The following is a 24,254-nucleotide window of genomic DNA, read 5'->3' on the forward strand; positions in this document are numbered from 1 at the left end:
ACTGAAAACATGTTCACCCAGAAACTGGCACACAGATGTTCATAACCATGTTATCCATAACAGCCAAAAAGGGGAAATAACCCACATGTCCATCAACTGGTACATGGATAAATAAAATGTGGTATATATAAGCAACGGAATATTATTCAGCCATAAAAAAGAAGGCTAAAACACAGATGAGCATTGACTCCGTTACAGTAAGTGAAAGAGGCAAAACACAAGAGGCTGTATGAACCGTATGACTTCCTTTATATGTGTCTTCCCACTCACACTGGTCACTGAACCCAGGGTAGCTCAGGCGCAACAGGGGAAGCTGGAAGAAGACTCGGAGGAGCTGCAGGGACTGCAGGCGTGTTTATTCTCTCCGGGCAGCGGCAGCTGGGAGTCTTCAAAGACTACTGATAAACTACGACAGACAAAAGCGGCCCACGGCCGAGGAGGCGTGCAGGCCCAGACCAAGGTCAGCATCATCGTTGTTTACAGAACATAAGGTATGAGGCTGTGACAGTCACAGGCTGTGTTGTCAGTCACCCTCTCCAAAATATGAAAAGTCCAGAATAAGCAAAATTATAAGGATACAGATAGACTGATTTCTTGGGGTGGGGGGTGGAAGGGGTTGGGGTATAAGGAATGACTGCCAAGAGCTAAGAGGTTTCTTTTTGAGATGATGAAAATATCCGGAATTCTGCTGCTACCTCCCAGCCTAGCGTGCTGTGCTCTCTGCCTGTTCCCATCAGGGCTTTGCCTTCCTCCTGGCGTCGGATTCCCTCCTTCACAGAGTGTTTAGGGTCACAGAACTTTGGGAATACACTAATCACTGTCTTGTGACTTTTACAGCAGTGAGGTTTATGGGAATGTGAATTCCATCTTTGAGATTAAGGGAGGAAAATGAAGTAGGCTTAGCACATTCTAAGTGCTCTAAATGTTTTTTTTCCTTCTCACAAAGAATAGTTCTCCAAAGGTGGTCTCCAGATTAGCAGCATCAGTATCACCTAGGAGCTTATTAGAAATACAAATACTCTGAGGTGGGGCCCAGCAATCTGCTTTAACGAGCCCTCCAGGTGATACTGGCGCACACTCAAGCAGCTGCACCATTTCACCTTCCCACCAGTAATGTGTGAGGAATGAAGGCACAAAATAACCCTTTACCTCCCCTCAGGGGATTAACAAGTACAGTTGACCCTGGAACAACACAAGTTAAGGGCACCTACCCTTTGAGAAGTTGAAAAATCTGAGCCTAACTTAATGGCTCTCTGAATCCAAGGTTCCCCTCTATCTACACTTTTGCATCTGAGGATTCATGCAACCACCAATTATGCAGTACTGGTAGTGTTTAAATATTTTTTTTAAATGAGAATATAAGTGGACCAGTGCAGGTCAAACCCTAGTTGTTCAAAGGGCAACTGTACTACCAAATTCTTCAAATTTCCAGAAAGTACAATGCAGATCAGTTTAAGCTTCCAAGGTCTTAAAACAGGCCTCTGCATTCTGGAAGTTGGTTCGGATTCTCAAGCAATATTTCAGAAGACTTAATCACTCTGGCTGTTAACCATAAAACTACCTATTCATACCTATATCTATTCATATTAATATTAGATTCTTAAATGCCAGTGATAGAAACCCAATTCAAAACCACCTTAAGCCCCTATGAATGATTCTAAAGTGCCCCCCTTCCCTCTGGCTTCCTGCAGGACTCTGGCGGCCTAGTCCAGCAGACAGATACTGCATTCCGTTTAGCCCTGGTGGCTCAGCGATAAAGATCCCCCTGCCAAAGAAGGAAAGGCAGGTTTGATCCCTGGTCAGGAACATCCCCTGGAGAAGGGAATTGCTACCCACTCCAGTATTCTTTCCCTTCTCCAGGGGAATCTTTCCAACCCAGGGATCGAACCTGGGTCTACTCACATTGCAGGTGGATTCTTTACCAGCTCAGCCACAGGGAACCCCAAGACTACTGGAGTGGGTAGCCTATCCCTTCTCCAGCGGATCTTCCCGACCCAGAAATCCAATCTCCTGTCTTGCAAGCAGATTCTGTGGGTCTCCTGCCTTCAAGGCAGGAGAATCTGCCTGCAAGTCAGAAGACCCCAGTTGGATTCCTGGGTCAGGAAGATCCACTGGAGAAGGGATAGGCTACCCACTCCAGTAGTCTTGGGCTTCCCTTGTGGCTGAGCTGGTAAAGAATCCGCCCACAATGCAAGTAGACCTGGGTTGGGCAGATTCCCCTGGAGAAGGGAAAGGCTACCCACTACAGTATTCTGGCCTGGAGAATTCCAGGGACTATATATAGTTCATGGGGTAGCAAAGAGTTGGACAGGACTGAGCGACTTTCACTTTCCAGTATCCTTGCCTGGAAAATCCCATGGACAGAGGAGCCTGGAAGGCTACTCTCCGTGGGGTCGCAAGAGTCGGACGTGACTTAGGGACCAAACAGCAAATCTTGATTCATGCCTATTGCCCCAGGCGACATTAACACTTCCCTCTTTCACTCAAAAGGGTCTTGTGGACTGTGAAGCGGTCCACCCCTACAGGCAAGCACTGGGAGAGCAGGGATCCCACATGCCCAGCCTCCCTCTGCTGCTTACCCAAGCTCGTGCACAAGCCTCCTGGGCCCCAGGCCAGGTGCTGCCCCCGACCCCAGGCCCACCCAGCCTCAGTGACCCCATCCATCAAGTGAGGGGACTGCACTGGTTTCTGAGGACCCCGCCGGCTTCCTAACAACCCGCGCTGGACTCCTTGAGATTCCCTTCGTCTTAGGCCCAAGCGTCAAAATGAGTTACCACAACAGACTAACACTTTTCCAGCCACCCTTTCCAAATGTTAACAGGCACTGGTTTGCTCTGAACAGTCAGCTAAAAATGTATTTCCAAAGGCTATTCCTTTACATTTTCCCTGCAAACCCTGGATAGGTTTTTACAAAACGCCAGGCGCCCTGCTACCTGTGAATTCAACCATTCCGGCCACAGGCCATTGGCCCCGGGACTGAACCGCTCCTCGATGAGCCGGCCGCGCGAAGGCCTGTGGCTAGAAGGCCAAGAGGGAAGCGGAGAAGGCCGAGCTAATCCGGCCTGCGAGCGGAGGCCGGGGCCGGTGGGCGGGGAGAGCGGAACGCGCTGCGAGTCCCGAGGCCCCGCTGTCCCGGCGGCCGCCAGGGGGCGCCGCCGGCCGCGCGCCCCGCCCCGCCCGCTCGGCTCCGCGAGGCGACGGCGGCGGCGCTTCCGCCCGGCCCGCGTCGGCCGGGTGAGCGCGGCGCCGCGATGTGGCTGGGCCCGGAGGAGGTGCTGGTAGCCAACGCGCTGTGGGTGACGGAGCGCGCCAACCCCTTCTTCGTGCTGCAGCGGCGCCGCGGCCACGGCAAGGGCGGCGGCCTCACGGGTGAGAGGCGCGCGGTGGCCGGGCCTGTGGGCGCCGCCGCGGGGCGGGCGAGGAAGGAGCGCCGGGAAGCGAGGGCCGGCCGGCCGGCCAGCGCCGGACAGGCCGGGCCGCGGAGCGTCGCTGCGGACGCGCACGTCGTCGCGCGGCGGGGCAGGGAGGCGTGGGGCCGGGACGGGAGAGGGGCGGGAGGCCCGAAAGCTGGCCGCGGGCGGGCGATGGGGGCAGGCCGGGGTGGCGCCAGGTAGGGACGGGGCTGGGGCCTCGAGGAAGACATCTGCGCTCGCGTCAGGGGGGCGGCCGGGGAGCCTGCGGTCAAGCGGGGAGGCCAGAAGAAGGCTGGCGGCGGCCCCTGCGGGATTCGGTGCCTGGGACCTTCCCGGGGCTCAGCGGAGGCTTGTGCAGCTTCCCGGAACGGATCTCACGGCTGAGAGTTCGCGGGATCTCCTGGGCCTCTGCTTCCCCCAGGCCTCCCAGGAGGGGCCGAGGGACACAAGCATTCCTTTCCTTCTTCTTTCCCCGCTCACCGAAGAATTGCCTTTTTAGTGAGATCAGAGTTCCTCCCAGCTGCTGCCTGACTCAGCTTCCATCTCTCCAGCTTCTCCTCATCCGTCTTTCCCTCTTCTTGGTGCATTGGACCTGCAGAACGAGGCTAGCTGGATCACCGATATATGTGTTCTGATGACCTAGGCAGGGTGCCTCTTTGCCCATCTGGGCACTACACAGGACTGCATCTCCTGGGGTGTGTGGCATTTGGGTTCCCGGGGATGTCTCCTGGGCACTCCTTCTACAGGTGTTGTCCAAAGTCCAGGCACTGCCAAAGCAGACCTGGATCAGTCTTAGGCCAGACCAGTGCCCGTGCTCCTCTGGCGGCCCATTGTTGCCATTTAGGACCTCGGACCCAGTGTTGCCGGGTCTTCTAATTATCAAGAGAATTTTCTGTGAAACGTCGTAATGTTAAATATTAGAAGCTAGTATAGGCCTGTCAGGCGCAGACAGAGGCTTTCCATGGGAGAACGCTTCCTTCAGCCTCTCCTGGGCCACCTCCTGATGTGGAAGTTTGTGGGGTTACCAGGAAGACTGTTGTCTTCAGTGCCTTGAGCCCCCTCCCAGAGGCCTCTGGAATCGCAGGAGCCAGTTCCGGACCTGCGTCCTGGACTAGGCTGTTCAGTGGAGGTTAGACAGCAGCCCCTCTGCAGAGACTGACGGGTGGTCCACCTCGAAGCCTATGTAGAAATTAAATGCTTGGGTGCCCAGTACCTTCAGGTATATCAGCATACCCATATTTCAGTCTCAGTGCTTGCTCTGTGCTCTGCATTTCCACAGGTCACCTCAGTGCATGGCTGGGTCCCTCTGTGCTCTGCCTTCCTGTGCGGAGAAGGTTCTTTCTACCACACTCATCTCTCCATGTCCCCCAAAGCAGACTCTCCAGTTCCCCCTGGGAACCATGCCTTGAACTCTCTGCCTTAGCTATGATTAGTCAGTTCTGGCATGGCCTTTGCTGTGGCCTTCTCTGTGCCATGATGGACATTATGGTTTCCTGAACACACTCTTCTTGCAGGAGGGACAGTTCACAATGTGGTTTTATTCGGTCTGTCTTTTAAAGACAGATGCCAACCTAGATTCTTCATTGATGACTGTGATGACATGGTCTGCCATTAAAAAGCTTTCAAGTCTTGCAATATGGATATGCCAACGATATAGGAATTAAAATTTCTGAGACCAGAAGAGAAACCTCAGCATGAACAGTTAAAAAAAGTTTATTCCGAACACTGAAAAATCTTGAATATGCCCCTTTAACTGCAATTTACAGAGGCATTTTAGAACATTTCAGTAAAATAAACATTACAGACTCCTGACTTGGATGTATGTGAAAATTACCTTCTTTTGTAACTGATTATTTTGTTAGACTGGAGGGTGAAAAAGCAGATTAAAATGGAATATGAAACAAGTGTTAAAGTCAAGCAATAAAATCAATAGTAATTATTCTGGCATCAATAGGAAAATGGTAACAAAATATTTTCAGATCATACCAAAAGCAGCATTTTATTAAAAGGAAAAAATAGGGACTTCCTTGGTAGTTCCGAGGTTAAGAATCCACCTGCTGGGGTTTCCCTGGTGACTCAGTGGTAGAGAATCTGCCTGCCAATGCAGGAGATACAGGTTTAATCCCTGACCCGGGATGATCCCACGTGCTACAGAGCAACTGTTGAGCCTGAGTCATAACTGCTGAAGCCCACGCGCCCTAGAGCCTGTGCTCTGTACCAGGAGAAGCCACTGCGGCAAAAAGCCGTTGCAGCACGACTGGAGAGCAGCCCCCACTCACCACAGCTAGAGAAAAGCCCCAGCAACAAAGGCCCAGCCCAGCCAAAAAGAAAGAAAATTCGTTTTTAAAAAAGGAAAACTATAGGTCCAATATTCCTTATGAGCAACAAAAAGAATCAGCCTGCAAATGCAGGGGACACATGGTCTATCCCCCCCGCTCCAGGAAGAGTCCATGGAGCAACTGAGTCCATACTCTAGAGCCCACGCTCTGCAATGGGAGAAATCGTCACACTGAGAAGCAGCTGGAGAGTAGCCCACACAGAGCAATGAAGACCCAGCGCAGCCAAAAATAAAAAATAAATAAGCAAACCTCAAATATGAACAATGGACAGGCTTTTATTTAGCTGAATCATTCAATTAATGAAGAGGAATAAATCAAATAGTTGCAAAATGTAAACATTTCCTCTGATTTATTGGGGAAATAATGATGTTGACAAATGTTGATGACATTGTGATGAGAAGGAAAACTTGAAATGTCCTAAAATGCTTCAGAGATGGAAAAAAAAAAAGGGACAATTTGGACAATACTAAAAATTTGCCTGTTATTTTCCATCATGACTTTTGAGGCTACATTATCTTCCTGTTGTTGATGTGGAAAATGATGTTAAATATCATTGTCTTATGAAAAAGACATCAGAAAAAAAAAAAGAAAAAGACATCAGAGTATACAGCCAGAAACGTCAGAGAGACATGTCATAAGAAATGTATCTGGCAGTTAATAAATCACATTGTTTTTCTGGATTTTGTGATATTTGCGGTATTGTTTTGTTTAATATTTATTTGTTTGGTTGTGCTGAATCTTAGTTGCAACATGTGGAGTCTTAGTTGCAACCTGGTCTGGTTTCCTGACCAGGCCCGGAACCGGACCCCTGCACTGGGAGCCTAAAGTCTTACCCACTGGACCACCAGGGAGGTCTTTGTTGTTTTGTTTCGTTGTACTTCCTCATTCTGACAAATGCTAGTTTTCAAGTCTGATTTTGCATTTTTCTTGAAGACGGCCTACTGGATTATGTGAGCTTTGAGCCCCGTGAATCAGCCCCTGCCTGCAGGTGTTTCTGAGTCAGGAGGATAAACAGGAATAAGTAGGAGGGGATTTTTTGATAGGGATCAGAAACTGGCTGAAGGCTTTTGAGGAAAAAGAAGTAATTTAATGGACTCAAATGACGTATGATATTTCACGCTCTGGGCTGGGGCTGTGGGGCAGTGCTCCCCTCGAGGCTGCCTCCAGCCGGGCTCATCTCCCAGCACAGCCCTCCCTCACCCTCCCCTCTCTCTGCCCTGTTGCCAGGTCTTCTTGTGGGCACCCTGGATGTGGTGCTGGACTCCAGCGCCCGGGTGGCCCCTTACCGCATCCTCCACCAGACCCAGGACTCGCAGGTCTACTGGACAGTGGCGTGCGGTAGGTGCCTTGAATCACCAGGGGTGCTGGGCAGGGCCTGACCCAGAGAGGGAGGGACTCAGCCTACTGAGAATCTGGTGCTGCCCTTTATTCAGACAGCACAGGCCAGGCCAGCATCCACCTTAGGAAGGCAACATGGCTATGCACGGATGCAGGGCAGGTGGAGGTGAGTGTCATGAAGCCCTGTGCCTTTCCAAGGGCTTGGCCTTGGGCAGTGTCCGTGTTCTGCTAACCTTTTGACAAGATGATACTATTGATCATTTTTCATGTACTACATAATTTTTTAATTCACCTACTCACTAAAAGTTATCTGTAAACCCCAAAATCAATACTTGTGATTGTGAACATCTGTTGAAGTATGTGTGTGCAGAGCAGTGAAGAATTTGAATCACCAGACACACACGCTCCCCGCTGAGGTGGAGCAAGCCACCTCTCTGCCTTCTTGTTTCAGCAGTCAAACCATGAACATGTCTCCTTTTAGAAATCTAAGCGCTGTGCTTTTCATGTTTTTGAGTTACCTGTTGATGACTCTGCTGTTTAAAATGGCCCCAAGTATAATGCTAAAGTGCTGTGTGGCGTGTGGTGCTTTTAAGGGCAAGAAGCTGCGATGTGCCTTAGGGAGAAAATATGAGTTAGAGGAGCTTCCTTCAGGCGTGAGTTACAGTGCTTCTGGCTATGAGTTCAGTGCTAGGGTATTAAAAGTATGTATTAAATAAGATGGCTTTAAGCAGAAAGACATAAGACAAAATAGTATTTGGATCAGTTGATGAAAATGTCGCGACCGGAAGCTCACAGGAACTTAGCCCTGTAGCTCCCCTGGGAGCAGTATCAGCAAATTCAGTGTTCTAGGAAACTCTGTAGAACACAACCACTGTGAATAATGAGAATCGGCTATAGTTGTCCTAAGGGGAAACAGCCACCCTCCTGAGAATCCAGGAGGAAGTCCCCTTTCAGCGGGACCAGCCTGGCTGAGGTCCCTGGGATTGAACAGCAGTCATAGCTGGCTCTCAGACAGCACTTCCTGCCTGCCAGGTATGTGAAGCTCCCAACAACTCCAGAAGGGAGAGCGTTGGTTTCCCCTATTTTAAAGCTGAGGAAACTGTGCCCAGAGGGGTTAATAAACTTGCCCAAAGTCCCACGGAGCTCTAGATCAGACCCCGAGCGCCTGTGTCCACTGTGTCCAATGCTCTCTGTGCTAGCAGCCAGGGTCACTGCTCCCCAGGGTAATGTTTTTCCTTGGAGACCTGAGAAGGCGTGATGAGAGTGTTCACAGCTGGACTGCAGCTATAGGGGCTGGGATTGGGTACAGGGCACCCTGAGCGGGGCACTTGCAGGAGCCAGCGGCTGCCTGTGTGGGGGCACCCAGGGCAGTTGATGTGTGCCTGGGCCAAGAAGAGCTGCTTCGTGCTGAAATGGGTCCTCGAGGTGCTCATCTGCACCTCAGGATCCTCCTTCTCAGAGAGTGCATGGAGAGGGGGCAGTGGCAGTGCGAGCAGCCTCTCTGCGGGAAAAGAGGCGTGCGGTTGCTCCGGGGGCCTGTGGGAAGCCCCCAGGGGAGGGGTGCGCTGCACTGGGGAGCTCCTGCCCCGGCCAGGCCCCTCTGCTCATCTGCCTGTGCCGCTCTGTTTTTGCCCACACGGCTCTTCAGTTCTCCAAAGCCAGACCCCTCCTCACACCTGCCACTGAATCTTGACTCCTTAGGTCACCATTAAAGGACTTTTCCCCTTTAAATTTTAAGTACTATTTCTGTTTTTCCAGAAATTTTTATGAGTTATCTTTTTGATTCTTAGAGCACCTCAGAGACAGGTACAGTTATTTTCATTTTATAGGATGAAGCTGAGGCTTATCCTCAGCTTAGGTTGAGCATGTAGCCCAGAGCCACCTCAATGGAAAGTAACCAAACCATAATGCTAATCCAGGCTGCTCATGCCCTCAAGGAGTTACTCGTCTGGCAGGAGAGCTACAAGGGGCTTCCCTCGTGGCTCAGTTGGTAAAGAATCTGCCTACAATGCAGGAGACCTGGGTTCGATTCCTGGGTCAGAAAGATCTCCTGGAGAAGGAAATGGCAACCCAGTCCAGTATTCTTGCCTGTAGTAATCCCATGGACAGAGGAGCCTGGTGGGCTACACTCCATGGGGTTGCAAGAGTCGGACAGAACTTAGCAACTAAACCACCACCAAAGGACTTTCAGGATCTGCTTGCCTCCACTTCTTCCTCCCCCAGCTCACACCTGGCCTTCAGCCAGACAAGACACTTGCAGGGCCTGACGTCCTTCACCACAGCTGTCCTGCTGATGTGCCTACAGCATCCCCCCGCATCCACGTTGCCTCCCCCTACTCTGTTGAGCACCTGCCTAGATGTCACACTGTATAGAAGCTTTCCCAGACTCCCCAGAACCACGTACCGCTTCTCGCTCCCTTGGACCTGCCAGGTCCCCAGCAGCACTTTTGCACTGAAGGCTTGCTGCTCTCCCACCAGACCAGCAACTCCGAGAGGGTGCAGGCAGCCTGGGTTAGCATTATGGTAGGTCACGTGCCAGCGAGGTGACTCTGGGCAACATGCTCAACCTAACTGTGCCTCTGCTTCATCCTATAAAATGAAAATACCTGTACCTGTTTCCAAGGTGCTCTAAGAATCAAATAAGATAATTTATAAAAAGTTCTGGAAAAACAGAAATAGCACTTAAAATTTAATTAGCTATTACATTTTTTATTACCAGTACCCGGCATAGAGATAGTTTCAGTATTCACTTGGTACTAAATGATTTCCTAAAGGAAATCAGTCCTGAATATTCATTGGAAACACTTTGGCCACCTGATGCTAAGAACTGACTCATTGGAAAAGACCTTGATGCTGGGAAAGATTGAAGGCAGGAGGAGAAGGGGACAACAGAGGATGAGATGGTTGGATGGCATCACTGACTCAATGGACATGAGTTTGAGCAAATTTCAGGAGTTGGCAATGGAGAGGGAAGCCTGGTGTGCGCTCATGACTGAACAACTGAACTGAACTGAAATGAAGATCAAGTTGCTTTTAACTAATAATTCTTTTGTGTGAATATGTGTAAATATTTATAATTAAAGTTCAGGCAGATCCACACAGGTATAGTGAAAAGATTCCTTTGTTTTAGGTTGCCAGCAACATGTGTGTGAGAGTTACATCATGTGCAAATTAAACCTTCACATTCAAATATGGGTTCTTGCAAAAAAAGCAAGCAAGAAAGAACTCCCTTCTCCTAACAACTAGGCCTTGGCCTCTATGGAAAAATGAAAAAAAAAAAAAAAATTCATGGATGATTTAGGAACTTCTGTTTATGGTTATCTCTTGCTATAATCATCTGTTGTTACGCTTATCGTCATGATTATCACTGTTAGTGTGTGATTCTGGGTTTAATCGTCTTCACATGGACATTTTCCCACAGACCGTGGGAAAGGGTCTTTCCACGCTGTTGCTTGTTAGGGTGGTGAACTGCTTGGGTAAATGTAAAGAAACAAAAGAAATCAACCCTAACCAAGACAGGCTGGACTGTGACTCTGGAAGACAGAGCTTGAGCAGGTAGCTGGGCCAGAGGAGATGGCAGGGACCAACTCGGCCTGGCCGGAATGGAGCCAGGACGGGGTCTTCAGCTGGTAGAAGAGTTGTGGCCAGGCAGGAAAGGATGGGGTGGCCAGGGATCTGTGGGTCGCCCACAGTCATGCGGAACTCGCGTCTCTGCTACAGCCCCCTCCATCGGAGTGTGTGGGCCTTCCCGCAGCCACAGAGACAGCGGAGCCTTCTGGGTGCCTGCAGTCGGCAGACGGTCCCAGGACACTGGAAAGGAAGCAGAGCCTTCACTCCTTTCCTTGTTCTTGTGTGAATTCATTTAGAAAAGAGTTCCTAAGTGCAAACCCCCTGCCAGACATGTGAAAACCCCCCAAAACTGGGGTGCCAGAGGGATGGGGAAGAGACTTGCCTCATTCTTTTACTTCTCCCGAGGCCCCTTTTCCCAGTTCCCTGATAGAGGCAGAGAAAGCAGCTGCCTCAGTCTTTGGGATGGCACTGGGCTGCCTCTGAGTTTTTCCATCTTCACAGGGCCTGCAGTGCCCTCGACAGGCCCTCTTCCTAAGGAGGACAGGGACCTCCCTCCTAGGTGAGGCAGACCCTGGGGGCCAGCTAGCAACTGAAAGAGTCAAACGGGGATGAAACAAAGGGTTCCTGGAAGAGACAGGATCCAGCTGGGATGTGAACTCGGGGGAGGAGGAAGAGCAGTCAGAGGCCTGGATGCGGCATCTGGCTCGGAGAGAGGGAGGGGGCCTCTGGCCCAGCAGGAGACCAGCCAGCCAGGGACCTGGAGTCCTGCAGGAAGCTCCCGCTGCCGCCTATGGAGGCCTAAATTCTTGGGAGAACTGCAGTCACTTAGACCAAGTCTGACTGTCTGGCTAATCAGCTACACGTGGAAAACCACATTAAGTCCTTTTGTCTCAAAGAAAAGTAAGTAAGCAAATGTGCACGTGTACAAACTACTTCTGGGAGGACACAAGAATCTAGCAGTCACTCTTGCTCTTGGTGTTAGAGGGCAATGGAGGCTTTACTTTTTTCGTGACTATCTGAATTTTTTTATTTTGTGTTTTTATCAGTACCATTTATGACTTTTGTTATATACACACACATACACACACACACACACATATATATATGGAAAGAGTAGACAGGTGAAAGATAGTAATCTTTTTTGTACAGCAAATTAGGTCACCCATTTTAAACTCTCTCTGAGTTTATGTTTAAGTCCTGGTGATTTTGTGATTTTCCTTTTCTTTATTCCACCAAACCACCCCTAGGTTCTTCCCGGAAAGAGATCACAAAACACTGGGAATGGCTGGAAAATAACTTACTCCAGACGCTGTCCATCTTTGACAATGAGGAAGATATCACCACCTTCGTCAAGGGCAAGATACACGTAAGACTCACTCTCCATACTGGTTCTGCCTCCCTTCTTTGGGCTAGCAGTATTCACCTATGTCATCCTCTGTGAACTTCAGACAACATGATACAGTTCTTTCCTCCATGAAGCAGAGATGGAATGAAGTGTCCAGTCCTGCTCTCTTGGCATTGAAAGGGGCAGGTGAACTCGTTGTATGCAGGCCTCATCTTCTGGCCAGCCACCCGAGTCTGACTAAGCATAGCTGGGAGTTCCCATCCCCTTAGAGAGTGTTAGAACAAGTATGCAGATATACAGCTCTGTGACTAGTTCCTTGGCCAACAGAGGAAGAAGTTGGAAATGACAACTTATTATTAAAAATAATATGAAGTATATTTCTATCATAAAGCTAACATTACTTCAAAATGCACAGATATTTTGACCCAGCAGTTGCATTCCTTGGAATTTACCCTAGAGTGTATTCATATGTGCAGAATGACATATGTATCAGGATGTTCCCTGAAGCACTGCCAGGGAACAGTGCCTCCCAGTCCCGTGTTAAGAGGGAAAGCAGCTGTTCTTTCCTTTGCTAATCGAGAGTGATCATACTTGCTAACATAGTACTTATTTTCTATATGAATACTGTACTGAGCACCTTATATTCAGGGGACTTGATCAGTCATATATGATATTCTTAGTGGAATATTTTACAGGTAGCAAAATAATTATGAATGTGTAAAAACTTACCACGGCGATGTTTAGATTGTTTCCCCTTTAGGGAATAATTAGCATAATGAGCATTTATCTGAGAATGTATGTGTGTGAATCTGCCTCTTTTTCTTTCTGGTGGTTTATTGCCTTGGCTTAGATTCCTCAGAGGGCCCTTACTAGGTCAGAGTTTATGATACAAGCTTGCTTTGGGCAAGCCCTCGTGACTTCATAATGCCAGAGCTTCCTAGACCTGGGCAGATAGCACCAAGAGCTCCTCAGCAGTTCTCTGTGTGCCTTGGGGTTGGTTAGGACAGGACCTGTGTTGCCTTTCTAGTTCTAGGAAACTAGGCAAAGAGAGCAGAGGCAGGCCTTCACTCTCCTACTGAGCCAGCTGGGCAATAATAGCAATAACAGCAACATTATGGAATGCTTCCCTCATGCCAAGCCCAAACAAACTAACCAACAAAATAGACCAAAGTTCTCGATGAGTCAAATTAAAAATGGAAATTAGAAAATGTTGAGGTGAGGGGGGCTTCCCTGGTGACTCAGTGGTGCGGGATCCAATGCAGGAGACACGGGTTTGATCCCTGGGCCAGGAGGAGTCCACGGGCCACGGAGCAATTGAGTCCTTGCACCACAGCTATGAGTCTGTGCTCCAGACCCCGAAAGTGCACCCAGGGAGGCTCCGAGCTGCAGCTGCTGAAGCCCAGCCACCCCAGAGCCTGTGCTCCCCAACAAGAGGAGCTCCTGCAATGAGTAGTCCTCACAGCACGACTGAGGAGTTGCCCCCACGCAGCAACGAAAACCCAGGGCAGCCAAAAATAAATTAATTAATTAAAAATTATTTTTTACAGAAGAAAAAATGTTGAGGGAATTCCCTGGCAAGCCAGTGGTTAGGACTCAGCACTTTTACTGCTGGGACCCTGGTTTAACCTCTGGTTGGAGAACTAAGATCCTGCAAGATGCATGGTGCCACCAAAAAAAAAGAGAGAGAACTGGACAGTTATAGAAATACTACTGTATATCAGAACTTGGGAGATGTAGTAAAAGCAGCACACAGAAGGAAATGTAAAGTCTTAAGTTTTATGTTTTATAATGACGTGATAAAAAAGAAAGGTGGGAGTTAGTGAGCCAAGTGTCCAGTAAATTAGAAGAATTCCAGAGAAACCAGGAAATTAGAAAGACAGAAATACAATGATCACAGAAAGATTTACTATTCACCCAAGACTCTATTATCCACCAGATTATAGTTGGCATTTTTTAGCAGTAAAATATTTTTTGATTAAGATAGGTACCTTGTTTTTTTTTTTTAGACATAATACTATTACATATTTAATAGACTACAGTATAGTGTAGACATAACTTCTATATGCACTGTGAAACCAAAAAAATTGTATGACTTGTTTATATGTGCTTTACTGCTATGGTTCAGAACCATACCAGCAGTATCTCCAGGGTATGCCTGTAACAAAGGGAAGAAGTTAATTTCTTGGAAAATAAAGAAATGATACAGAAGAACAACAAATCAAAAAACAGATCTAAAATATAAATAAACCTGTGGCAAAAGTGATACAGGACGAAAGACAAAACCTCAAGCCATGTTGGGAATGAAATATTTAAAAAAAAAACAGAGTTTAAAAAAAAGAAAATGCCATAAACAGCTTTACACCCATAAATTATAAGAATTAAGACAAGATAGACACTATTAAAATAATGTTTTAGTTTCCAATTGCTATTGTAACAAGTTACCATAAACTTAGTGATTTAAAACAGCAGAAGTTCTTAAGGCTTCCTTGGTGGCTCAGTGGTAAAGAATCCGCCTGCCGATGCAGGATACATGGGTTCGACCCCTGATCTGGGATTGTGTGCCGCAACTATTGAGCCTGTGCTCCCGAGCCGGGAAGCCACAGCTACTGACGCCCGTGCGCTCTGGAACCCATGCTCTGCAGCAAGAGGAGCCAGTGCAGTGAGAGGCTCGAGCACCACAGCCGGAGAGTAGCTCCCGCTCACTGCAGCTGGAGAAAAGCCTGACAGCAAGAAGACCCAGGACAGCCAAATGTTTAAAACACTAGTTTTAAGTAAGCACAAGTTTCTTATCTTACAGTTCTGCATGTCAGAAGTCTGAAATGAAATCTCATAGGCTAAAATCAAGGAATTAGCAAGATTGATTCTTGGAAGCTCTGAGGGGAGAATCCACTTCCTTGCTTTTTCCAGCTCTTAGGAACCTTGTAGGGCTTCCCTTTACTGACTCAGCAGTAAAGAACCCACCTGCCAATACAGGAGACACACGTTCAACCCTCGGTCAGGAAGATCCCCTAGAGACGGAAATGGCACCCCACTCCCAGTATTCTTGCCTGGGAAATCCCATGGACAGAGGAACCTGGCGGGCTACAGTCCAAGGGGTTGCAAAGAGTCGGACACGACTAAGCGACTAAATAGCAACAACAACAGGAGCCATGCATTTCGAAGTTTTTGGTCCTTAACTTTCTTTTTAATGCCAGCAGCATTGACGTCTTGATTGACTTGTTTAATCAATTAGTACCTCTCTTTCAACTCTTCTGGGAATTGGGATGTAACATCTTTAGTGTGTTAGTCTCTCAGTCATGTCCATTTCTGCAACCCCATGGACTGTAGCCCACCAGGCTCCTCTGTCCATGGAGATTCTCCAGGCAGGAATACTGGAGTGGGTTGCCATTCTCTTCTCCAGCAGAACATCTTTAGGGAGGCTGTTATCTAATCTGCTACATAATAGAACTGAAACTGAGACAAAGAAATAGAAAACTTGAATATGCCTAAAACTGTTAAAGAACTTAAATTAGTCGTTGAAAATCTACCCAGCGATCGTTACGGTGCACTTCTGTCAGCTAGCAAACAAAACCCGAGTCCTGGGGGCCAGGTGGTTCGTTCCATCGGTAGGGACCAGTACTCCAGGCCAGTGGGAATGCAGAGAAAAATGCAAAGCGGCCTGTCAGCCCCTTTGCTCCCTGCTTGGGGATCTCCCAGGTGCAGCTGAAGGAGTGGGGGCACTGGCTGAGACCCAGGAAGGGGGCCTGAAGGCCAAGGTGCCAGTGACGTCCATAGGCTGTCTGCGCTGTCTGGCGCTCACCATTCCGCTGGTGAGGCCCCTTCTCCAGCCTCCCAGTAGGCACGCTGGAGGGCAGCAGAAGACAAAGGTGGGGCCTTGGTAGTGAGGAGGGTGCTCAGATGTAGAGCTCGCTTCTGCAGCAGTGCTCTGGGGAGACAGAGAGGCAGCTTGAGAGAGAGAGAGGTTGGGGTTGCAGGCACAGTGGTGCTGTCTGTACTGAAATGGAGGTGCTGCTCTTGGGTCCTCACCCCAGCTCCTGGCTGTATTTCCTACTCGTGGAGGCAGGGATATGAGGCTGCCAGGAGGCTCCGTGGAAGCATCAGTCTGGGCCACACCACTTGCCTTGAATTCCTTTAGCTTATCGAGTAGTCATACCCCCTGGAAGATTTACGTGTACATTTTGAGCCAGATATACTAAGAACCTGTTGTACCCCCGGGGGGTTTGGCTCTGTGGCCCAGGGGGATATCTCTGGGCACTGTGAGCCCACTAAAGATGCTGGCGGGACACAGCACTGACACGCCCTGAGCTGGGTGGGCCCTGCAGCTGGCCCGAAGGCCTTGAGCAAGGGCCAGAGGCAGCAGCCACCTGGTATGGGGAGGAGGGGGAGTGTCAGATACAGAACATCCTTCAGGACACTGGCATGAGGAATGCCCTTCATAGAACAGTGCCACAGCAAGATCCCATTTGGGCAAAGAAGGAAGGGAAAGAGCAGATGTGTGTATTTGCTTAAAGGTGCATCAATGCCAGCCTGTTTGGGAGAAAATCAGCAAAGTGGTTACAACAGCAGAGGAGATGGAGACTCCCTTCTCATTTAACTCCCTTTTCTACTATTTGCAATTTTTTTTTGCCATGTTTATGTATTATATTTTTCAGGTATTTACATTAAAATAACGAAAATGTAAATTTGAAAGTCTTTGCTCTGAGCTAGTAGAGAGAAAGAGCTCGGGGAGTTAGGGGAAGTCGCCTGCTGTGTGTGGCCAGAGCAGCTGTCGGGTCTCCCTGCTTGTGGCCCTGGGTCAGTGTCCAGGAGCCCCAAGTGCCGCTGACTGATTCCCTGTGTCCTCCTCCAGGGCATCATCGCAGAAGAGAACAAGAATGTGCAGCCCCAGGGAGACGAGGACCCTGGGAAGTTCAAGGAGGCCGAGCTGAAAATGAGGAAGCAGTTCGGGATGCCCGATGGGGAAAAGCTGGTCAACTACTACTCCTGTAGCTACTGGAAGGGCCGTGTGCCCCGGCAGGGCTGGCTCTACCTGACCGTCAACCACCTCTGCTTCTACTCCTTTCTGCTGGGCAAGGAGGGTGAGTGCAAGCAGCACGGGCTCCCTGCGTCACCCCCACCCTCCCTGCCCCAGCCTGCAGCTGGTGCTGGCATCCTCCTCTGCACTCACCCTCCACCTCGCCTCTAGAAAGTGCACCTCCTCCCCAGACTTCCGGACTTCCTGAGGGCTCAGCCTCCTCAGCCCCCAGATATTCTGTCCCCACACAACCACCAGAGTCTCCCCAGAAGACAGTGACCCATGAGCAGAACGCCCAGACTTGAGCCAAACATCACCTGGCCCTTGGGGGCTTCTGTCATGTCTGCGTCAACCAGCACAGCTCTTCACATGGTGACTTTCTACACAGGGCCTCCCCTCTTTCACGTAGAACATACCAGCGCCCCCCTCATCCCTGAGCGGCTGCAGGTTCCATGGGGCCTTGGACGTGCGCCTCTGCATCCACCTGCTGCGGGGCCCTCCGCCCAGGAAGCCCTGGCCTCAGGACAAAGAGCAGATGCCCAGCCAGCGCCCTCTGCTGCCATGTCACCCCCGGAAAGCAGCCCCAAGGCTTCAGCTGCTCTCCGTGTTCCCTTTCCCGGGCCCAGCGCCCAGCCATGCACACGCTTGTCCCAACCTCACCTGTCTCTCCTGCCTTCACATCTGCTCACGAGGCAGGGCCAGTGTCCTCTCTGTGCCGGCCACACCGTGTTGTGACTTGCCCCCAGAGCAGGACACTCCCCTCAGGTGGGGCTTTTCAGGTCCCGGGGCTCAGCTTGCTCACCTCTGCTTGTTCATTCATGCCGTCCGTCAGCCATTCTGTGGGCAAACCCAGGAGGTTCTTGGGACTGGGAGCTGGGTCAGCCCCGCACAGCCGGGCTCGGGCTGGGCACGGGGGGAGTCAGGAGCCGGCTGCCCGGCCCTGCAGCGGGCTTGCCCTCATGCCGTGTCTGTCCCCCCCGGCGTCCAGTGAGCCTGGTGGTGCAGTGGGTGGACGTCACACGGCTGGAGAAGAACGCCACACTGCTCTTCCCTGAGAGCATCCGCGTGGACACGCGGGACCAGGAGCTCTTCTTCTCCATGTTCCTCAACATCGGGGAGACCTTCAAGCTCATGGAGCAGCTGGCCAACCTGGCCGTGCGGCAGCTGCTGGACAGCGAGGGCTTCCTGGAGGAGAGGGCGCCGCCCAGGCCGCCGCGGCCACACAGGAACATCTCGGCGCTGAAGCGGTGCGTCGGCCCGGCCCGGCGGGGACCCGCCCTCCTCACCCGGCACAGGCACCCTGCGTGGGAGGGGCCCGCTGGAGGGTGGTTGCGGTAGTGCACGGAGGGCAGGAGCCTCACAGAGGCATCATCCTCAAACCTGCCGCTGACGCGGAGGGAGTGTCTCATGTATCGCTTCTCCAGCGCCGGGGCGGGGAGCGCTCGCGGTCTCCCGAGTCTGAGACAGGAAGCTGGGGCCCCGGTAGACAAGAGTAACTCGCCCCCGGCCCCCGGCCCCCGGCCCTTGGCGGTGAGTGAGCGCCAGCGGAGCCCAGGACCGCCGCCCACCGCGGGAGCCGGGGTGGCCTCAGTGAGTCCCGGCTCAGGGAGCGCAACCGCCTTCCCGCCGGCCGGACGGCTCGGCTCAGGACCCGGGCGAGCGCCCTGCGCGGGTCTGAGGCCCTGCCACTCTGTGTGTGGGAACCAGCAGAGCGAGGAACGCGGCGCGGGGCCGGCCTCGCAGAGCAGCTCTGTCGTTGCTGCTCCGTGGCAGCCTCAGGGGGCGCTCGTAGGCCAGGGGGAGCTCAGAGATGGCCGGAGTGAGAGGCACGCCCTTGGGCTCAGAGACCCTGGTCTAGGCCCAGACTCTTGCACCGTCTGGCAGGACGCTGTCCAGGGACGGCACTCGTCTCGTGCGAGTGACCGGGTGGCTCTCAGAACCTCTGGGAAGAAAACAAGCAGGGCGGGACTGGGCAGGCTCTGGCACTGTCCGTCGAGGGCGCCCGCCAGGCCCGGCTCAGGCTGCTGGCCGCTCCCCTGGGGCTGGGGGGAGATGCTCACAAGGGTTGGTCCCCGCAGGACGAGAAGCAGGCGGCCGGGCCCGCCTCACACTGTCATAGGCCCAGCGAGGGTGTGTTTCTCCTAAGCAACAGCACCCCGTGTTCTATGTTTTTTGAGGTTTTTGGTCCAAGCCACTCAGCAGGAGAAGGCAATGGCACCCCACTCCAGTACTCTTGCTTGGAAAATCCCATGGACGGAGGAGCCTGTTAGGCTGCAATTCATGGGGTCACTATGGAGAAGGCAATGGCACCCCACTCCAGTACTCTTGCCTGGAAAATCCCATGGATGGATGAGCCTGGTGGGCTACAGTCCATGGGGTCGCTAAGAGTCGGACACGACTGAGCAACTTCACTTTCACTTCTCACTTTCATGCATTGGAGAAGGAAATGGAAACCCACTCACTCTAGTGTTCTTGCTTGGAGAATCCCAGGGACGGGGGAGCCTGGTGGGCTGCCATCTATGGGGTCACACAGAGTCGGACACGACTGAAGTGACTTAGCAACAACAACAACCAGGGATTGAACCTGCGCCCCCTGCAGTGGAAGCTCGGAATCGTAGCCGCTGCACTGCCGGGGAAACGCTAGCACCCCGCGTTTTCGTCCTCACTCCACACGTGCCTGTCGGCAGGCACGTCTGGGTTCCCGGTGGGGCCGGGTCTTCCCACTGAGAAGCCGCAGGGTGGGCGCAGGCATCTTCTGGGCACACCAGGCGTGCTCTTATTTGACCGCTCCTCTGCTGACCATACGGATGTGTGCATTTTCCTCCTGGATCATTCAATGTGCCTGTTCTATTGAACTCTGAGATCCCTGGGCACAACTTGCTCACAGGAGGACCCCCACGAGCCTGAGTCCAGTGTGGAAGCTGAGGACATGAGGCCCCCTCGTGAGTGTATCAGCCCTGACTCCTGCCCCCTTTCCCACCACCAGAGACCTGGACGCTCGAGCCAAGAACGAGTGCTACCGTGCCACGTTCCGACTGCCCAGGGACGAGCGCCTGGACGGCCACACAAGCTGTACCCTGTGGACCCCGTTCAACAAGCTGCACATCCCCGGCCAGATGTTTATCTCCAGCAACTACATCTGCTTCGCCAGCAAGGAGGAGGATGCTTGCCACCTTATCATACCACTGCGGGAGGTGAGCCCGACGTCCTCGCCAGCTCTCCCCTGACGTGCCAGGGCACCCGGCCAGGTCCCCAGCCTGGGAAGCCCCTCAGGATTTGGTGGCATGAGCAGCGAGGGCACACGGTTCAGCACCTCCCCGAGCACGTGTCATCCACCAGGCCCCATGGGGTATAGGGTGCACTGGATGCCCGCTCAAGGGTCACCCTCACCTGGTGGGAAGACAGGGTAGGCTTTGGCCTGCCCTCAGCACTCACACTGGTACATAAGGAAACCTCAAAAAGGACCCGCTGGGTCAGCCCAGCGGCCTCCTGTGTCCCTTGGTCCTGCCTTCTTGGGTCTTCCAGTTGGACTTTGGCATATCCCTGCTTTGGCTGGGCCTGGAGGGCACTGACCATGCCCCACCTACATCATGTCACCCTCAGAGGCCCCCTCACTGACCCCTCCTGACACCTGCCTTGGCTGGGGCTCAGGCTCTGGCAGTCATCGGAAGTCAGCTCTTAGCCTTTCAGGAGGAGGGTCAACTCTCACCCGGAAGCTAGCTCTTACCTGTCACAGGGATTTTTTTCTCTGGTTTCTTGGGCTTCCACAGTGACTCGTGGAAACAAGGCCATTTGCCCTGTGCTGCAGTGAAGGTTGTAGATAGTGAGGGGGAGCACCCCACCACCATCACCCAGACAGAACGCCCAGACCCTGAGGTCAAGGATAGATCCCAACAAGACATACTGGCTGTTTAATTACTAAAGCACAGTGAGGTTCTTAAATTAGAACCTAAATCACGGTAGTCTGATTCTGTTTAAAACAGAATGATGGGACCTCCCTGGCCTTTGTACAAAGCTCTGAAGTTGTGGGTATAGTCGTGAATAGGTGTGAGGTGCTGTGCTGCCTCAGTTTCCCCAAGGGAAGTCAGAGGCAAAGACTTAAAGGAGCCACAGCTCCAGGCTGGCCCCGGGCCCCACACTCCGTTTGGCACTAGGCCTGTGGGTTTGTCCTGGCTGCTGTCCCGACCTGACCCTGAGATCTGGGGGCTGGCTACAGACTCATCTTAAGCCCAGCTCCACTTCCCCTGAGGGGTCCTGACATCCTGACATCAGAGAGCTCTGGCTAACCCTGGAAGCTCTTGGACTGTGGCCACAGCTGGTCAGGATAGAGCCCCCTACCCAGCCCTGACCTCAGCATCCCATCCAGGGGGCTTCCCAGGGCCTCCTCACTCAGAGCCAGCCACACTCAGGCATCCACTGTGCTCAGTCACTTGAGTCATGTCCGACTCTGTGGGACCCCGTGGACTGTAGCCTCCCAGGCTCCTCTGTCCATGGTATTCTCCAGGCAAGAACAATGGAGTGGCTTGCCATTTCCTCCTCCAGGGGGTCTTCCCAACCCAGGAATCAAACCCCTATCTCTTAGTCTCCTGCAGTAGCAGGCCGGTTCTTTACCACTAGCGCCACCTAGGGCCGTTGAACCAGAACTACTGAGCCTGCGCACGAGAGAAGCGACCACAGTGAAAAGCCCGCATTAGTAGCCCCTGCTCGCCACATCTAGAGGAAGTCTGTGAGCAGCGGCAAAGACCCAGCACAGCCAAAGCTTAGTTAGTTTTTCAAAAAAGAACTGGGCCCGTGACACGCATCAGGAAGTGCTGAGGGAGTGAGGGCTGTGGAGGTGAATGACTTCTTGCCTCGCTTTAGGACGGGGGCAGGACTGTCAGCCTTGAGGGAGCTGGTCAGGGAGCAGCTGGGCTCAGGCTCTGCATTCCGCCTCGTCCCCCTCAGGATGGTCTTCCGAGGCTGACACCCTCACACTCATCAGCAGTGGAGAAAATGGGGCTCAGATGTGCACAGGACACCCACAGCAGCGAGTGGCAGAGTCAGGATAGGAAGCACTCAGGCCTGCAGAGCCCTGCCTCCCCTCCCCGCCCTGTGCCCAGAAGGCAGCCTGAGCCCACCGTGTTCTCGCCTTCACAAAACCACGTGGCTTTACATCCCAAGATGCAGACCCCCAGATGGTGGTTTTGGCTTCTCAGGTGACCATTGTGGAAAAAGCCGACTGCTCCAGCGTCCTGCCCAGCCCTCTGTCTATTAGCACTAAGAGCAAAATGACCTTTCTGTTCGCCAACCTGAAAGACCGTGAGTTCTTGGTTGAGAGGATCTCTGACTTCCTCCAGAAGATGCCATCCAAGCCATCAGGTGGCAGCCGAGCAGAGAGTAAAGCCAGCACTGTGGACGCAGCCCCAGAGGTGAGGGGGCCCCCCAGAGCAGCGGGGCGGGGGCGGGGGCAGGAGGAGAGCCCTTGGGTGGAGAGGGCCCCCGCTTGGCGCCGCTGGAAAACCTCACCCAACCCCAGTCTCAGAGGCACTAGCCATGCACACAGGGCCCAGGGTCTCAGACCTCTCTGTACCCCAAGACTCCCTCAAGTCAGCCTGCCTGCCTCAAGCGTACTCCACACGAAAAGCCGTCTCTGCCTGGACCAGCCCCCTTCATCTCTGTCCCTCATGAACTTCTCCTGCACTGGGAGCCACACTGTTGAGGCCTGCCCCTTTGGGTTTATTTACCTGGCATTTCTCCCTTCAGTCTTTCTTACAGGGTTACCTTTTACTGCAGTCTCCTTACTATACCAACAGTATTAATAATTCTTTAACATCAAATACTCGTGTTTATGGGCTTCCCTGGTGGCTCAGCTGGTAAAGACTCTGCCTGCAATATGGAAGACGTGGGTTCGAATCCTGGGTTGGGAAGATCCCTTGGAGAAGGGAAAGACTATCCACTCCAGTATTCTTGCCTGGAGAATTCCATGGACTGTATAGTCCATGGGGTCACAAAGAGTCAGACACGACTGAGCGACTTTCACACTTGTGTTTACATTTTCCCAGATGTACAAGTATCTTTTACAGTTTGATCAGATTTGAATTGAGGTACACATAGATCATGGAGAAGGCAATGGCACCCCACTCCAGTACTCTTGCCTGGGGAATCCCATGGACGGAGGAGCCTGGTAGGCTGCAGTCCATGGGGTTGCTAAGAGTCGGACACGACTGAGCGACTTCACTTTGACTTTTCACTTTCATGCATTGGAGGAGGAAATAGCAACCCACTCCATTGTTCTTGCCTGGAAATCCCATGGACGGAGGAGCCTGGTGGGCTGCAGTCCATGGGGTCGCACAGAGTCGGACACGACTGAATCGACTTAGCAGCAGCAGCACACATAGATCATATATTTGTTACAGTGGATTGTTGTAATCTCTTTACAGGTCTCTGCTCCCATCTCTTTCTCCCTCTCCCTCTCTCTTTTCTTGCAGTATTTTATTGAAGGAACTGGTCATTTGTGCTGTAGAGTTTCTCACAGCCTGGTGTTTGCTGATTGCCTCCCCTGCAAGCATTTAATGGGTTCTTTTGTGCCCTAATTCTTGTAAGTTGGTGGTTGAGTGGTGAGATCCAGCTCGACTTTTGATTTAATTGTTTATGTTGGTGCGAGGTGGGGAACAGGCACTTGTAGGCAGGATTGAGCTGTGTACTTCTACCAAGAGGTGTACAATACCTGATTATTTGACAAGCATATCCTAAGTAATGCCCTAGGTAACTCATTAGGATTGCAAATGGGAGCACTCTTAATTCTATCATTTCTTCTGTTCATTAGCTGAAATACTTTTGTATAGAGAAACTTACCCTCATCAGCTATTTGGTCACCCTGAGGCACAGTTCATATAGAAAAGGCAGAATAAATCCTTTATTTTTTTATTCACCAGTTGTTAAAATGACAAGTTGGTTTTCTAGTATTCTCCAAATGTGACCAATTCAGCTTTTGTGTTTACTTTTTAGTATAATTATGAATTTACATATTTAAGCATCTTGATTTGTTTCAGCTCAGGAGAGTTTTTATCCTCATTCAGTCTATGACCAGAGGACAGTTGTTCAGGTGGCATGAGTCCTTTTGACATTACCGTGGCTTTGTTTGATCACTTCCTTCCTTCTTGGTATAACAAGATGTATGTGCTATTATCAGTCTAGATTTGTGAAAACATTAGAAGAGTCCATATAAAAATCCACCTGTCTGGCTACTCCAGGAA

The 24,254-nt window shown here is 51.6% G+C and overlaps 1 protein-coding gene across 4 annotated transcripts in view; it reads left to right on the forward strand.

Moving 5' to 3' along the window:
- Window positions 1-3,183: 3,183 nt before the first annotated feature.
- TBC1D9B (TBC1 domain family member 9B) overlaps window positions 3,184-24,254 on the forward strand; it is a 40,492-nt gene continuing 19,421 nt past the window's right edge. For 2 of the 4 annotated variants that reach the window (XM_086407859.1, XM_086407860.1), the window contains exons 1-7: window positions 3,184-3,369; window positions 6,980-7,090; window positions 11,908-12,026; window positions 16,855-17,083; window positions 18,008-18,266; window positions 20,006-20,213; window positions 22,215-22,427. In XM_086407859.1, the coding sequence (XP_086263985.1) occupies window positions 3,252-3,369; window positions 6,980-7,090; window positions 11,908-12,026; window positions 16,855-17,083; window positions 18,008-18,266; window positions 20,006-20,213; window positions 22,215-22,427 (1,257 nt within the window). In that variant the 5' untranslated portion in view covers window positions 3,184-3,251. The remainder of the gene's footprint in view (window positions 3,370-6,979; window positions 7,091-11,907; window positions 12,027-16,854; window positions 17,084-18,007; window positions 18,267-20,005; window positions 20,214-22,214; window positions 22,428-24,254) is intronic. The other 2 variants (XM_086407861.1, XM_086407862.1) reach the window with 1 other exon arrangement.

Source organism: Bos grunniens, chromosome 7 (assembly GCF_055505025.1).
Source record: "Bos grunniens cultivar Pamir isolate PY7600 chromosome 7, Bosgru_T2T1.0, whole genome shotgun sequence".
In the NCBI taxonomy this organism is placed as follows: Eukaryota; Metazoa; Chordata; class Mammalia; order Artiodactyla; family Bovidae; genus Bos; species Bos grunniens.